The sequence below is a fragment of the Hyla sarda genome, chromosome 10, assembly GCF_029499605.1.
Source record: "Hyla sarda isolate aHylSar1 chromosome 10, aHylSar1.hap1, whole genome shotgun sequence".
In the NCBI taxonomy this organism is placed as follows: domain Eukaryota; kingdom Metazoa; phylum Chordata; class Amphibia; order Anura; family Hylidae; genus Hyla; species Hyla sarda.
The window spans coordinates 30,332,780-30,350,138 of record NC_079198.1 but is presented as its reverse complement, the minus strand read 5'-3'; the positions used below and the strand labels follow the sequence as shown (position 1 = coordinate 30,350,138).

Sequence of the window (17,359 nt, the reverse complement as noted above, 5' to 3'; positions counted from 1 at the left end):
TGTCCATTTTCACCGGGAGGCCCTCTTCTCTGCTCCGGGCCCGGCCCCAGACTAGTGACGTTGCCTTGACGATGACGCACAGGGACGTGCATGCACAGGGACTGATGTCCCTATGCGTCATCGTCAAGGCAATGTCACTAGTCCGGAGCCGGGCCCGGAGCGGAGAAAAGGGACTCCCGGTGAAAATGGCTAAGCCCGGAATGACTAACCCTCTCCACCGGACAGTCCCTGCAGCATAGATGGCCCGGACCAGCTCACCATTCCTTCCTACCGAGGGTGAGCTTCCTTCCTTCCTACCGAGGTAAGTAGAAAACTAAAGGGGGGGGGGGTCTGGATGATGACAAAGGCCGCAGTGGTCTTCAACCAGTGGACCTCCAGATGTTTCAAAACTACAACTCCCAGCAAAACTACAACTCCCATCATCGGGCATGCTGGGAATTGTAGTTTTGCAACATCTGGAGGTCCGCAGGTTGAAGACTAATGAAAGGGATTGACAGGCGGAGAGTTCACTCAAGTATAAGCCGAGGGGGGGCGTTTTCAGCATGAAAAATCGTGCTGAAAAACTCGGCTTATCCTCGAGTATATACGGTATGTTCTGTATAGATAGAAAGTGGTCTCTGGTGGGGCCAAAGAAACTGCACTTTTTACACTGTGCTGTGTACTATACTAAGGTGACTTTAGAACAAACAAACAAGCAAATTTGCCGTAGTGAACACAGTATGGGTCAATATAATCTCCCCTTCCTCTCTCTACATCAGAGCTTTCCAAATTGTTCATGCTTATGATATGCTGATGATAAGTGTGAGAGCAGAACCTTAAGAACAATAGAGAAATCCCATTGGGGAATAGGTTTGACTACATTAGGCTTAAGTCTTTCAGCTCCTTTAAGGAACCTTCTGATTAGGGGTTCTTGAGATAAAGATCTGCCTAAAGAGGCAGAAAGTGCTGAAACTTGCACCTTTAGGAGTGGATGGGCTAAGACACTTGTCAAGGCCATCCTGAAGGAATTGAATTAATACAGAAAGAGGAGGAATTGAGGCTACTACCTCTTTCATAGTGTACCACTGAAGGTAAATTAGATTTATCCTGGAATAAGCTTTGTTAGTCGACTCTGCTCTAGAGTGTGCAATAGTTCTCAAGATCTCCAAAGAAAGCCCACCTAGTAGGGTCCTATCAATCTCCAGGCTGTCAGATTGAGTCTCCTCAGATCTAGGCAGGAGCCTGTGTTGTGAGACACAAGGTTCTGCACGGGGTGAAGCCTCCAATAACACCCTTGACTCATCCTCATGAGCTGGGTGAACCAGGACCTCTTAGGCCAGAATGAAATGATGGCAATTACTGAGGCCTGGTCTTGCCTGACTTTCACCAATACCCTAAGTATCATGGAAAGTGGAGGGAATATATAGGCCAACCTGAACCTCCATGGAATGGACAGAGCGTCTATCGCCACAGGGTTGTCCTCTTTGTAAAGAGAGCAAAACCTTCTCACCTTGGCGTTTAGACGAGTTGCCATGAGATCTATCTCTAGCACACCCCACTGTAGAGTTATCTTCTTTGTTCAGGGACCACTCACCTTGGACTGGAAGGCTGCGACTTAGATGGTCTGCAACTATGTTGAGATCTCCCTTAATATGGTCTGCTGAAAGGTAGGTTAGGTTAGTCTCTGCCATAGAGAGAATTAGTCCGGTCTCCTTGAGGAGAACTTGAGACTTTGTGCCTCCCTTTCTGTTGATGTAAGACACCACAGTCGCATTGTCTCAATGCATTCTTATCGCTTTCCCTAGAATAAGGGGTGTGAAGTGGTCGAGAGCTAGACGGACTGCTCTCAGCTCTCTCATGTTTGAAAAAATAAGTCTTTCAAGAGGAGTCCAAGTACCCTGTACAGGATTCTCGTCTAGATGGGCTCCCCAGCCTAGAAGGGAGGCTTCCGTGGTCAAAGAAATCCAACTAGGTTGAATCGAGGACTTCCCATCGGTCAGATTTGTCCACCATCTGAGAGATGCACAGACTTTGGTAGACAGAGAGCACTTCTTGTCCAACCCTCTGGGCTTGCGATTCCAGACACTCAAGACCTGATCTTGAAGCGGTTGGAGATGCCATAGGGCACAAGGAACTGCCTCTACAGACGCTGACATGTGACCCAACATCTTCATCAGGGTTCTGATGGAAACCCTCCGAGGAACCATTAAAACTCGGTGGCTCTTATAACCTGATCTCTTCTCTCCGGAGTAAGAGACAAGGTCATCTGAGAGGAGTTGATTACAAAACCCAGGAATGTCATGGAGGTGGAAGGGACAATTTTAGACTTGTCCCAATTTATAATCCCAATTTAAGCGCTGCGGAATCTGTAGGCGCTATATAAATAAATTAAATAAATAAATAATCCAGCCTAAATGCTGGAGAAAATCCAGATCCAGATGAAAATGAGATTGTAGAACGTCTAGAGTAGCGGCTTTTAGAAGCCAGTCGTCTAGATAGGGAATGATCTCTAGACCTCTAAGTTTGAGAGCAGCAACCACCGGGACCACTATCTCTGCAAAGGTGTGGGGAGCGGAAGTGATCCCAAAGGGCAAAACAGCAAACTAAAGATGCTTTACCATACCTTTTATGGTTATAGCAACCCTCAAGAACTTCCTGTGAGCAGGATATATAGGGACATGAAGGCAAGCATCCTTCAGGCCGATGGTGTCCATTAGATCTTGAGGGTCCAGGATGCTGATGACTGATCGAATGGTTTCCAGTCGCCTGATAGTTGCGTCACTAGAAAGATTGAGGAATAGACTCCCAATTCACTCTGATCGGGGGGACCATCTTCTAGCGAAGGCATTTCTATGTACTGGAGAACAGAGTCCTCTAGAATAGATTGTTTTGGCTGAGGAACCAGTTTGGTCAAAACAAATTTGCTTGGAGTAGGGGAAATTAAATCTATCTTGTACCCAGACTGAACAAAATCTAGAACCTAAGGATTTCTTGCATCCAAGTTGTTATATATAAACTTAAACAACCTCCGACTGGAAGGGAATTGGTAGATAACTTCTCTACCTGACTTTCTAGAAGGAAAGGGTGAGGGGAAACATTGGTGGAACTTAGAGGAGAGTCATAGCTTGGATTTGCGGTCTTTGCCACTGCTGCATCCACCACCACATTTCTAATGGACTGGCGCTTTTGAGATCTGGAAGGGCCCTGGTACTTCCCCCCCTCTACCTCTACCTTTGCCACGAAAGGCTGGCACAGGTAAAAATTTACCTTTTTTTTATTGGCAAAGCCTTCCATGATTCGATCAAGTTCAGATCCAAAAAGCCGACTAGGTTCGTAAGGCATCCCACATAGATTAAATTTAGAGGTGTTATCCGCCATCCAGGGACATAGCCATGATTGGCTCCTACTTTAAGAGGAAAGACCCATAGATTTGGCAGCAAAGTTAAGATGTTGTTGGGCTGACTCACAACGAGAAGAATAGTCTTAAAAACATGTCTAGGATATCTCTTCCCTAGTGACATTACCTTCAATGTCGGTCTGAATACGGAGAATACGCTCCTTTACAAAGTTTACAACCTCAGAAGCAACGGCTACAGTGGCAGAAGCTGGAGCCACAGAATAATTGCGTCTTAATAGGGAGTCCACTTTCCTATCCAGGGGATCCTGGAGGTTGCTGCAGTCATCGGCAGGTACTAAGAATCTTTTAGACAGTTTAGTGATAGCCATATCAACTTTCGGAGGTGGAACCTAGGAATACAACTTAGTTTCAGATAGCGGATACATCAGCTTGAACCTTCTGGAAAGGACCGCAGTTTTGTCCAGATGTTTCCATTCAGAAACCATCAATTTTTTAAGTGTGTCATCCACTTTGAAAACCCATGGTCCTCTAGAGGTGGATGTTGAGGCTTCCCCCTGATCAACATCCTGATCACATGATCGGATGGATCTAAGTAGTCTCTGTGTTTTTTCTACAGGAAAAAGAGACAGAGTGACTATTTCCTCAATGGGATGTTCAGACTGATCTCCAACAGACATAACTGAATCCTCAACCATAGAGGCAGGACTAGAAGAAGTTCTAGGCCTTTTCGTAGAAAGGGAATTCTTGATCTCACTAAATGAATTCCCCATGAATTCCTTCATCCATATGAACATATCTTGGAGCGTAGGCTCAGCAGGATTAGAAGGTGGATGACACTCAGGACACCTATTATACTCATAGGCATCAGGTAGCGGAGTACCGCAATCAGCACAAGTAAGATGGCATCTCTTGGAGGCAGTCTTGTGTCCTCCAGAATATGGATCACCCGATGGTGGAGTAGACATTCTGGAAATGGAAAAAATAGGCTAGAAAAAAATACTTTTAACAGAGTTTTGCTGCAGCGCAAGTAGAAGAAAACTACCTAGAAACAGTCACAATACACAGCTGGTACCACAGATGCAGCTGGGTCTAGCTGGATAAACAGCAAGAGGTCTAACTGAGACCAGAGCTGCCTTATACAGGGGAAAGGGTGCCAATTTTTAAATAAGCCCCACGCTCGGAAGTGACATCATATGCAGAGGCAAAACAAAAGAAAAATAATTAATAAAATATGAATTTTATAATGATCCCTAGATTCCCTGGCAAGGGAGCACCTAAATGTAATGCTAAAGGCAAAAAAATAAGCACAATTCATGCACAGGCCGCAAACACCGGACCGGAAGTCGACAGATGACGCACTTCCGATCCCGCAGAACTCCGGCCTAGAGATGCCAAGGGAGCCGGGGAAGACCAGGGGGTGGAATTGCCCCCAGGAAACGAAAAATAAATGGAAAAAAAAAACACCACAAAATAGGCACCGAAACCAGAAGTCATCAGATAACGCACTTCCGGTTTCGTGGAGCTCCGAGTATCGTGAACAAGTGCAGAGAAGAGGCAAGGAGCAAACGCTGCAGAACAGCAAAGGCTGCAACAAGTAAAAGTAAGAAAAAATTAAACCCTTCAGAGAAGGCAAAAGTATTCCATGCAGGCTCATGTAAAACACATGAGCCTGAACCATCCTGCTGTCCAGCACAAGACAGAAAAAAAGCAACATGGCCTTTGGGAGGAAGCCTTATATAGGAGGTGTAATTTATTTTAATTACTTGGATAGAATTAAAAATTCCACTGTCCTGCCATTTTCACAGGGGCAGTAACGCCCCACTTGTGCTGCTAGTTAGGATGACAGGGAAAAGAACTGATAAGTACTGGAATTATTAAGATTTTTAAATAGAAGTAATTTACAAATCTGTTTAACTTTCTGGCACCAGTTGATAAAAAAAATAGTTTTCCACTGGAGTACCTCTTTAAGCAAAGTGACCAGCGGCTGAGCGGCCAAATGAGATGTCCCAAAACACATCTGCAGCCTCATGCCAGCAATGTGTCACGGCACACAGTTTGGAAGGCTCTGCTCTACATACTTGTTGCTTTTGGATAAGTAAGATTATCATCATGATTTGATGTCCCAACATTATAATAGTGATTGTGTTTATTCTCAGGTTATGTGTCCTATAATAATATATTGATGATACAAACACAAAAATTGCTATTTTTTTGTTTGCATTTGTATAATATTCATGGTAGCAAGCACCTGCATATTTATACTTTTTTTTTAATAGTTTATTGAAGATGTCACAGTAGTCTTTTACTCAACACTGTGCTGTATTATGATGAAGTCATAAAAGTGTTTGTGTAGGATGTTTTATTGTCCTGCTATCACAGTAGTGGCTGTCTTTATTTGTGGGATGTGTTCTTGACTGTGTATTTTTTATAAGCTATTGTGATTATGTCACAATAGTGTGTGCTTTTATATCTGGGCTGTATTGTATTGTGGTAATTAGCGATGAGCGAATCGAATCTGATGAATCTGAATTTGTTACAAATTTCAGGAAAAATTTGATTTGCAACAAATGCAAATCGCGCCACAATTTAATTGCGCAAATCACTTCAAGCAGTGATTCGCCTCCCAGTCACATCAGCGTTCTGTTGCACAGAAAGACGGACAGAGAGCAGTGCGTGTTGCACAGAAAATAATTTTTACAGCAGCGATTTACCTCCCAGTCACATCAACGTTCTATTACAGAGAGGGACAGAGAATAGTGTGTTTCACAGAAAAGCTTTTTAACAGCAGCAATTCACCTCAAGCCCAAATCCAGCCTAGAAGCACCGATAGGGAATGGAGTGAAGTTGAGATAGAAAGTGCAATTTTGGGTGTACTGCACAGCGACTGTGTGCTGCAGCACTGGTGTGTACTGCTGGTGTTGTACACAAATACTGTTTTAATCATTCTGGAGCGCATTGTCCTCCCCTCATAAGTGCATACCATATACATACATCTAAGTGGTGTACAATTTTATTCCTGATAAAGTCTTAAGGGCCTAGATACTGTGAAAGGCCAGCCAAAAGTACACAGCGGCTGGCGTTGTAGACAAATACTGTTTTAAGCGTAGTGGAGCACATTGTCCTCCCCTCATATACGCACTAAGTATGTCAGGCAGAGAGAAGTGCCAGGATGTGCACAGAGGAGTGGCAGAGGCCTAAATTCATCAGGCAGAGGTCGCAGAAGACTAGGGGCGAGTGGCAGCAGGAGTCGCAGAGAGAGGCCTGAGCTCCTGGTATCAGCTAGCGGTCGTGTCTCAACCAGCAACCCATCTGCAGTCATCGACTGGTTAACATTGTCATCCACTTCATCACAAGTGACATCTGACACCAGTCAACAGTCGGTGGGTTCCACAGACACAACCCTTTTGGCATGGCTCGGGAGCAGTCCATGTCCTCCCATTGCCTCTGTCCTATGCTGTTCCCTCCCCCACAGAAGTATCTTATGCTGTGGGTTCAGCTCCACTATTTAGTGAGGACAATCTAGAGCATAGTCAGCAGCTACTGCCCAGCCAAGAAATGGAGGAGACATCTGTTGTGAGCGTTCAGGCTCCTGAAGCAAATACTGTTGAGGAACCTGAGGAGGACATCAGTGATGTGCAGACACAACTCGATGATGATGAAGCCAATCACACTTGGGAGCCGGGTGCAGAAGGGGCTTCATCATCATCAGGAGAAGAGGGTTGCAGTTTGCCCTTGAGGCAGCAGCTGAGCTAGCAAGGTGGTAGCATGGTGGCAGAAGTGGAAAGCCTGGAGCCAAATGTGTCCGAGGTAGACCACCTGGTTTGTGGCAGCCTACCTTCCAGGGAGGTAGTGGAACATGGGTTCCTGGAGTCGGCGGCAGTAGCAGTAAATAAGCATGGACTGTTGGTGGGAAAATCAGCTACTCAGCGTTGTGGCAGTTTTTCATAAAGCATCTGGAGGATGTTAACCTGGCCACATGCAAGATGTGTCGGCAGAAGGTGAAGCGTGGCCAGGGTCCCAATGTTGGCACCACGGCTCTGCGTCAACATGTGCAGCATCACCATAAAGCGGCCTGGGAGAACCATGGCTCCGATGTGGTGGTCCAGCCTGCTGCATCATGCAGTGGTACGCCTCTCCCTGTTTCAACCACCCAAAGCTCCCCCACCTCATCCGAAGAGAGCTGTGTGTCATACCCATCTTCTGTCGCTCCAAATGCTCCTGCTCCTCCTACTTCGAGTCAGTCATTCCACCAGCAATCCACCAGCGAAGCCATGTCCAAGAGACAACAGTATGCACCCACTCATCTAACAGCACAGGTCACACTGCTTCCCCCTCCACCCTCTCAGGCCATTGGTCCTGTGACAGTGTTCGACTCCGCCTCCTCATCCTCCGCCGAGTCCTCAGCCTTCATTGCATGGACAAGTCTCAGTGCCCCCCCCCAGCATACCATGTGTGCAGGGCACATCGGTGTTACGCCGTTCTTCACATGGTTTGCCTTGACAAACGGAGGGACACAGGGGACGAACTGCTAAAAGTCATTCATCAAGAAATCGAATCATGACTTACTCCACGAAAACTGGAAATGGGAACTATGGTGACCGACAATGGGAAGAACATCTTGTCTGCGCTGCGACAAGGAAGCCCGAGACATGCGCCCTGCATGGCACACGTGTTCAATCTGGTTGTCAAGCGGTTCCTGAAGTGTTCCCCCCCATCTGCAAGACATCCTAACAATGTGAAGGAAACTTTTCATGCACTTCAGCAACTCGTACACCGCAAAGCACACCGTCCTTGAGCTGCAGCGTCAGAACGGCATCCCCCAACATAGTCTGATACTTTTCCACACGTTGGAATTTAACCCCCCATATGTTAGACTGACTATACGAACAGAGAAAAGCCTTCACCAATTTGTTGATGATCCAAGCGGATAGGGGGACTCCCCTGTGTAACTTCAATGTCAACCAGTGGCAGCTCATACGTGACACCTGCCGTTTGCTCAGGCACTTTGAGGAAGCCACATTATTAGTCAGTCTCCAGGATTACGGGATTAACAACATCATTCCACTGCTTCATCTACTACAACACGTGTTGGAAACGATGTTTGGTCAGGGCACTGGAGACATGGTGCCTACATCTCACGGCCACATGAGCCCTGTGGGGGCTGAACTGGAGGAGGAGGGGCACAGTGGAGGACAGTTTAGGCTTTGCAAGATGGGCAGTTTTTCTATTCATCTGACAGGAGAGAGCAGGAGCAGCTAGAGGAGGTAGAGAGTTATGAGGAAGGTTAAATAGAGGACCAGACACACCATGGTAGTATGCAGTGGAGATGGAAGCAGAGAGTCCCCCCAAGTCACTTGCACAAATGGCACGATGCATGCTCACTTGCTTGCATAGTGACCACTGAATTGTCACCATTCGGCAGCGGGATGACTTCTGGCTCTCCACCTTATTGGACCCTCGGTGTATTTTTTACACCCTCTGAGAGGGAGGACAAACTGACCTACTACAGAGACATCCTACGTAATCAATTGGCCGATGCCTATCTGCACCATTGTCCATCCTCTCGCAGGTCTGACTCATGGGGCCCTCTGCACTCACTTTCCACTGCCATGGCTGCTGGGGAGGGGTGGGGTGGCAGGAGCAGTACCAGCTCCATCAGCAGCAGCCTTAGTCTACAGTCACTTATGAGTAGCTTTTTTCACTCGCATAGTGAAGCAACTCATCAGCAGCAGGTAGACCTGGAGCAGGACCTGACCATGCCAACACACCTTGAAGATCCGCTGGACTTCTGGGCAGCCAAACTTGATTTGTGGCCACAACTAGCAGAGTTTGCCCTAGAAAAGCTGTCCTGCCCGGCCAATAGTGTGCCATCAGAGCGGGTATCCCTTGGATAGGGGATAAGATGTCTAAGCACCGGAGAACCCCTTTAAGTTTTACGTAATGCATATCCTCAATACTTACTTGTGCACACTAACACTTTTACAAAAGAGAGAATTTTCTTCTGCCTACCTTCCTCAGCTGCTATTCTGATCCTGCCACCCGCCTAATGCCACATATCTGATGCCAAGCTCTCCTTTTTTCACCCACCTTCATCACCGGGTACTGGTATTCCCACCCACCGCACCACTCTGTCACCGGTTCCCTTTCAGGACTCCTGATGCTGCTACTGCCACCTCCAGGCATATGTCCTCCTCGTGCTGATGCCACCTCCAGGCTTTCTCATTCTTCCACCATATGTTCTCCTCATGATGATGCCACCTCCAGGCTGTCTCATTCTGCCACCATATGTTCTCCTTATGCTGATGCTTGCTCCAGGCTGTCTCATTCTGCCACTATATGGTCTCCTCATGCTGCCGCCACTTCGATGCTGTCATTCAGCCACTATATGTTCTACTCATGCTGCTGCCACCTCCATGCTGTCATTAAGCCACTATATGGTCTCCTCATGCTGCCGCAAACTCCAGGCTGTGTCATTCAGCCACTATATGTTCTCATGCTGCTGCAAACTCCAGGCTTGGTCATTCAGCCACTATATGCTGCCGCCAACTCCAGGCTGTGTCATTCAGCCACTATGTGATCTCCTCCTGCTGCCGCCAACTCCAGGCTGTGTCATTCAACCACTATATGCTGCCGCCAACTCCATGCTGTGTCATTCAGCCACTCTATGGTCTCCTCATGCTGCGGTCAACTCCAGGCTGTGTCATTCAGTCACTATATGGTCACCTCATGCTGATGCCAGCTTCAAGCTGTCTCATACTGCCACATGTTCTCCGCATGCTGCCGCCACCTTCAGGCTGTGTCATATAGCCACTATATGTCCTCCTCATGCTGCCGCCAACTCGAAGCTGTGTCATTCAGTCACTATATGGTCTCCTCATGCTGCCGCCACCTCCACACTGTCATTCAGCCACTATATGGTCTCCTCAAGCTTCAACCACCTCCAGGCTGTCTCATTCAGCCACTATATGCTGCCGCCAACTCCAGGCTGTGTCATTCAGCCACTATATGTTCTCCTCATGCTGCCGCCACCTCCACGCTGTGCCATTCAGCCACTATATGTTCCCCACATGCTGCCGCCACCTCCAGGCTGTCATTCAACCACTATATGGTCTCCTCATGCTGCCACCACCTGCACACTGTGTCATTCAGCCACTATATGGTCTCCTCATACTGATGCCACCTCCAGGCTCTGCAACAGTGATTCTAATAGCCCTCTGATCTGCATGTCATACTGAATAACAGTATTATGTCACTAACCCAGCACACACCCTATGTGTGTTACAGTAAGGCAAAGTTTTCAACACCCCTATTGAGGCTTTCTGTAGGCCACAAATAGCCATTTTTAATACAGATTTCGCCACAAATAAATTCGGACCGAACCAAATTTTTTCGGAAAATTTGGCGAATGGGCCGAATTGAATTTTTCAAAAATTCTCTCATCTCTAGGTATGATGTATCAGTATTTTTTTTAGTAAAAGGGAAGGTTTTAAACATGAATATTAATAAACATTTGTAACTTTAGAACAATCAGCAAGGATAGATTGATAGATAGTGGGGAAGATTAGAACAGTAGAGCCAGGCAAATAACGACAAAACAACAGAGAGAGAGACAGTGACACAGACTTATAGTTCACAAATGGCTTTTCCTGTTTTTATTTTTTTCCTATTGAGGCTCTCTGAACGCCATAAATATCCATTTTAATAGCGATTTGCCACAAATAAATTCAGAACGAAACAAATTTTGTGGGGGGGGGGGGGGGGGGGGAATATGGTGAATCGGCCGAATCGAATTTAAAAAAAATTCGCTCATCTCTAGTGTTAATGTTGCAATCATTCATCTTTATGTATTATAGCTGTGTAATGTGTTTATGTTGTCACTAGGCTAGGTTCACACTGCATTTGTGATCATATTGCAACACTGTTTGTCTCTATTGTCTCTATTCCAAGGCTGTTTTCAATTTATTTCACAATATAATTTGAAAGTATGGCTATATTCTGATCACATTAAATTTTTATTAGGTAGTATTTATGGAGATAGAACCAATGAGATCTTGCTAATAAGGGTGAAATGCCCGTATGGAATATGTAAAGGTATCTGTGAGATTAATGTTATGTGGAATAAAGTGAATGTGAGTAAAATAAGGGACTAGATGACAGGGATAATGTGGAAGACATCAGTACAATATGCAGTGGTCAGTTTTTTGTTCCATGGTATCCTTTATGTTCCTCCCTGTTCCCCTTGCTATACCCTCTCTCTCTCTCCCCTCGAGCCTACTACCTGTGGTCACGAGGTCCATCTCTACTACATACCGCCACATATAGTCGCAACTAAATTGCATACCCATCTCTCAGCTATTCCAAGAGAGAAAGATTCCGGTAAAAAGTGAACTAATATCCCTACTCCCCTCAATACCTCTTTCCTTTCTCCACCATGCTCATTTCAATACCTGCTTCTCTGAGTTTCTTAAACTCCACCATCCGTTTTGCAATCCAGCAAATTTCAAATCTTAGCCTAAGCAACACCATAACCAAAGGGTATCAAACTTTCGTATTTGATGCAGAACTTTACTTCCATCCCTACTCTTGGAAGACCTAACTTTATTAGTTCAATGGAACAGAAACTGGACATTTCGCTATCAGATGAAGAAGTGTCTACTATTATGAAAACCTCCCATGGATTCTGGGGGTGTGTTAGATTACAGGAGTCTTACTACAAAATCATATCGAGATGGTACAAAACACCTTAATTTTTGTATGCTCACAAACTCTCACTTACCAATCTCCGTTGGCAATGCCTTTCACACATAGGTACCCACACACATATCTGGTGGACCCTAGCACTTCAGACATACTAGTCTTCGACTGAACATCAATTCTATTACCAACTCCCTCTATTACCAACACTCGCTCTTAATCCTGCGATGTTCTTACTTGCCCCCCCCCAATAAACATTCTCTTACCACCCACTTCTTGTCAAATGTAAAAACTCTGCAGTTTAAAATGGCTTTAGACCACACCTCCTATGGTTGAGGAGTGTGTGTGTGTGTGACAGGTCTACAAGTACATCCCTAAGGAGACCATCCGCCACCTCATCAGGAGCATGCCCAGGTGTTGTAGGGAGGTCATACGGGCACATGGAGGCCACACACACTACTGAGCCTCAATTTTACTTGTTTTAAATACATAACATCAAAGTTGGATCAGCCTGTAGTGTGGTTTTCCACTTTGATTTTGAGTGTGACTCCATATCCAGACCTCCATGGGTTGATAAATTGAATTTCCATTGATCATTTGTTTGTGATTTTTTTGTCACCACATTAAACTATGTAAAGACGAAAGTATTTCATACGATTAGTTCCTTCATTCAGATCTAGGATGTGTTATCATAGTGTTTCCTTTATTTTTTGAGCAGTGTAGTTAATCTCTATAACCAGTACATTGATCAGCCCTTCCTCCTCAAATACTCCCCTCCCCCGACTCTAACTCCCATTCTGTATAACTTGGTATTTACTTTACATTTTCCTTCCAATGTTTTGTAATCTTTTCGAATGGTTGACCAACACTCAGTTGTACATTACCCTTTTGTAATAATACCATTACCATGTTGTGAAGATGGCTGATCCCTGTTTTATGTTCTTTATTGAAAACCAATAAAAAACAAAGTTGATAAAAAAAAAAAAAGCAGTGGCCAGTAGTGTATACAATTGCTAATTTTTCTTCTTTCTTTTCAAACACTGCAGCTGGAAGAGAAAAGCATTTTCCTGCTTACCGGCCTCAGCTGTCTGAACCATCTTAAGTGTGCGTGGGAACTGTACGCAAGCAAGCTAAGTAGAGGAAAGCAAATTAACAAGATGTCCCTCTCACAGAGGAGAAGGTATCATCTCAAATGTTAATTCCAATGAAAAATTCCATCCCACAAATATTTACTGTAGTTCTTCACTTTAAAAAGCAAATTGTATTTCAGGCTATTTTAGGGCAAATCAGACAGCAAACCATTCAATACAATGTAGGACATATATAAAAAGAATCACACAGACTTTTCTCCATGTCTAATGTAAGTAAAGTACAATGGCCAACAGATCTTAAAAGGTTTTTGTGGACCATGTATTGCTACAAGAAAGGGTCTTAAAACATCTTGTTATTGACTGAATTCAGAACACAGGAGAACAAATAAGGTTTATATGACTTAGCCATATCTCCCAACTTTTGCTCCAGAGCAAAGAGCGACACAATCTACAGCCCTAACCACACCCAGCCTACTTCTTGGTACAGATACGATTTCTAAAGCTCGTAATCGAATGATCAGAGTTTAGTCAACTAGTGACAACATACAGATCATTTTCCGAGTGTGTCCAATTTAAGGGTCACACTGAAAATTATGGTCTGCCGTGATTTTTAGCCTGATCCAAAAATAGGATATGATCAGAAAATGATCTATACGTAGTCACTAGCTGACTAAACTCAGATCATTGGAGTACATGGGGTCAATACATGGATACGATTGCAGATGATTTTACAGGGGTAAACAGATTTGTAAAATACTTCTATTAAAAAATCTTAATCCTTCCAGTACTTATTAGCTGCTGAATACTACAGAGGAAATTCTTTTCTTTTTGGATTACAGAGCTCTCTGTTGAATCTCGAGCACAGTGCTCTCTGCTGCCATCTCTGTCCATTTTAAGACCTGTCCAGAGTAGGAGAAAATCTTCAAACATATGCTGCTTTGGACAGTTCCTAAAATGGACAGAGATGTCAGTAGAGAGCACTGTGCTCGTGATGTCAGCAGAGAGCACTGTGTTCCAAAAAGAAAAGAATTTCCACTGTAGTATTCAGCAGCTAATAAGTACTGGAAGGATTAAGATTTTTTAATAGAAGTAATTTATAAATCTGTTTAACTTTCTGGCACCAGTTGATTTAAAAAAATATATATATAATAATTTTTTTTCCAGTGGAGTACCCCTTTAACTTTAACAATTTCAGCACCAAGGACAAGCTATAAGGTTAAGTAAATTGAGAAGGTGTCGCACAGATCTGCAAATGATCACACTTTCAAGCACCTAGCTTCAATCTGTTGCATATGGAATGCTTGAACTGAGAGACCTTGGTTTATCAAAAAAAAGTTTTCCACCGGAGTACCCCTTTAAGCTTCAGAAATCCTATATGTGTCATGGAGGCCTTAACCATGATGTGAATATTGAGGCTATATTCATCATTCATATATTCACCTTTTCCCACAGTGTCCTTGATCTATACATCCATGCGGCATCTGTCATACATAGGGTCAACTGGCCAAAAAACATCCACTCTGTGGTATTATATAACGGGATGAGTAGCTTTATCTAATGCTGTATCTATATGTGATACTGTCTGCTGAGCATATATTTGCTCTCTGATATGTAACTTACATTGATCTTTACACCCATAATAACTATAACCCTGATTTCTACAAACCCAGATTGTAACACATACAAAAAGAAGTAAAAAAGTTGGTATCACTGCGTGCGGAAACCTGCGACCTATTACATTATAATACTAAGTTATGGCGGTTAAAAAAAGTAAATTACTTTGGTGGAAGGGTATGTAATGAGTTCGCTCATTGTGTTCATGGTTCTGGAAGAGACTGAGGAGAGTGTGCTGTAGGGAATTGTAGGGAACACCGGTAAAGCCCTTAAAAGATAAGTCACTGTAGGGACTACAGTAAGCTCTGCAACTACACAACAAATCCTTATCTGGAAAATGTCCCCTCTGGGGCAGTGTGTCTACTCGAGTGGCACAGACAGGGTGAGGGAGTCTCATAAGGTGTGTGCAGAGACAGGACAGACCCTAACACAGCTCCTGACTCACTGAACTAAAGACTCCTCTGCTGGTTCAGTCCCAGCTTCAGCCAGTGACAAGAAGCCAGTGAGTCCAGCACATGCCCCCTCCCCGCTTCAGGCCGTGACTGAATTGGTGCAGAAGCCTGAAGGGGGAGACAGGTCATGTGATCTCTGCAGTGACGCCACTTGTCTGCAGCATGGAGGATTGTATGTGTAGTAAATGCGAAGCACACCCAGTGTGAGATACAGTACAACGCCGACCACGATGTCTCATTAAAGGGGTTGTGCGCTGCCCTGCAGTTCGGAGCTCCGCTCACACCGTCCGGAAGTTCATTACTCCGAACGCTGTGTGCGGGCTTCCGTGTTCGCAGCCGCCGGGCGTGACGTCTCGCCCGCCCCCTCAACGAAAGTCTATGGGAAGGGGTCAGCAGCCCTGGAGTCCCGATTTCCTCCGGATCTCGGCAGACAATTGTGGTAATTGATACAATAGTTTGGTGGCTCACACTACAATAGAATACAGATACTGAGGTGACTGCAATACACGATACCCTAAATGTAAATAAATAGTGATTAAAGAAGGAAATGAATGCAGACCTTCTAAGTATGAGTATACGTAAAATATAGGATGTTGGTAAAGATGGTAATAATAATATAGGTTATATTAATAAAAGGCGATATGGCTAGATGTGTTCAAATATTTAATTACAGATACATGTATTAAAAATAACCAACCGACAACTTAGCAGGGCCCATGCGTCCAATGTGGTGGTTGAGGGATAAACAATATTTAATACCAACTAGATTGTAAATAGGATGAAATAAAATAAACTTAATGGATATTAGGCTGAAAAGTTCATTAGTGATATAGGTAATAACCTGATAAGTTCGTTGGTGGTATAGGTAATGATCCTGATTGAATAGTGGATCAATAAATAGTCAAATGCTGATAAAGTCATTGGTGGTATAGTCAATGATAATACTAATCCTGTAAATCAATGTAGCAATGTAGTAGTATAATGGATTGGTGCACGGCACCACTCACCAATCAATAGAGGCTGATGTTGCGATCCTGCAGGCTGGCACGGACTGATGGTGATGTTCATGACTACAGAGCTGGGGATGACTGTCGGACACTGCTTGTGGAGTGGTTCAGAGGTAGATGCTGTTGTCCTTGTGTGAATGGTGCGTTAGCAGTGCGTGCGCTGTGGTGGTACCTTATTGAAAGGCTTCAGCTGTTGCAAGTATTGAAAGCAAAGTTCGTGGTTGGTATTAAGGATAAATTAGTGTTGGGGTACACTATAGGACTGGCTAAACGCTTTTCAGGGGGTCTCCTTCTTCAGTAGCAATTAAGTGACAATAGTCGTAATTGGATCAGAAAAAACTCACCAGTACTGGCGCTTCTCCCAATAAAAGTAGATTTTTATACTTTCATGTTACATATTTACAGTGATTAGCAACAATCAACGTGTTTCAAGCTCGGACCAAGCTCTTTATCAAGACATGTGGGGACGGCAGAACATCACCCCAAAAAACTAAACTGTCTGATCAGATCCAGGACGGTTGGGAGGTATGATTAAGCCTCCCAACTGTTAATTTCAGGCCTAAACCATTTTCCAGGACAGAGGTCTCCAACCTGTATTTTTCTAGCTGCAAAGTTACAACTCCCAACCCTGGATATACTTAGAGTTTTAGATTCACAACAGCTGGACAGGCATAGATTGGATACCCCTTTTCTTCCTCACTTGGCCCAGGACATCATGATGACCTCTTCCAGCCAAAACACTTTTCCAGCATTATCCTCTCCTTTTCCCCACAAATGCCACCAGCCTTCCCACAATGCACGTTTCCAGCCTCACTCAAATGCCTCAGAACCCCCCCCCCCCCCCCCACAAGCACACATAATGCCTCCTACCTTACCCATAATCCTCCAGCCTTTCCAAACACACAATGCCTCCAGCCTCACCCAACACAGTGACAGTGGGGTGTACGGGGTAACAGTGGGGTGTACAGGGGTGACAGAAGGGTGTAGAGGGGTGACAGAGGGGCGTACGGGATTACAGAGGAGTGTCCAGGGGTGACAGAAAGGTTACAAGGGGTGAAAGAGAGGTGTAGAGGAGTGAAAGAAGGGTGGTTGAGCACTGCCTGAATCTGAGTAAGCCTCTGTCAGTGCCTCCCCTGTCCCTTCCCTCCATCCACATCATTCTGC

The 17,359-nt window shown here is 44.7% G+C and overlaps 1 protein-coding gene across 4 annotated transcripts in view; it reads left to right on the top strand.

Moving 5' to 3' along the window:
- KASH5 (KASH domain containing 5) overlaps positions 1-17,359 on the top strand; it is a 250,514-nt gene that overhangs the window by 79,585 nt on the left and 153,570 nt on the right. For all 4 annotated transcript variants that reach the window (XM_056541654.1, XM_056541656.1, XM_056541652.1 and 1 more), the window contains exon 17: positions 13,078-13,211. In XM_056541654.1, the coding sequence (XP_056397629.1) occupies positions 13,078-13,211 (134 nt within the window). The remainder of the gene's footprint in view (positions 1-13,077; positions 13,212-17,359) is intronic.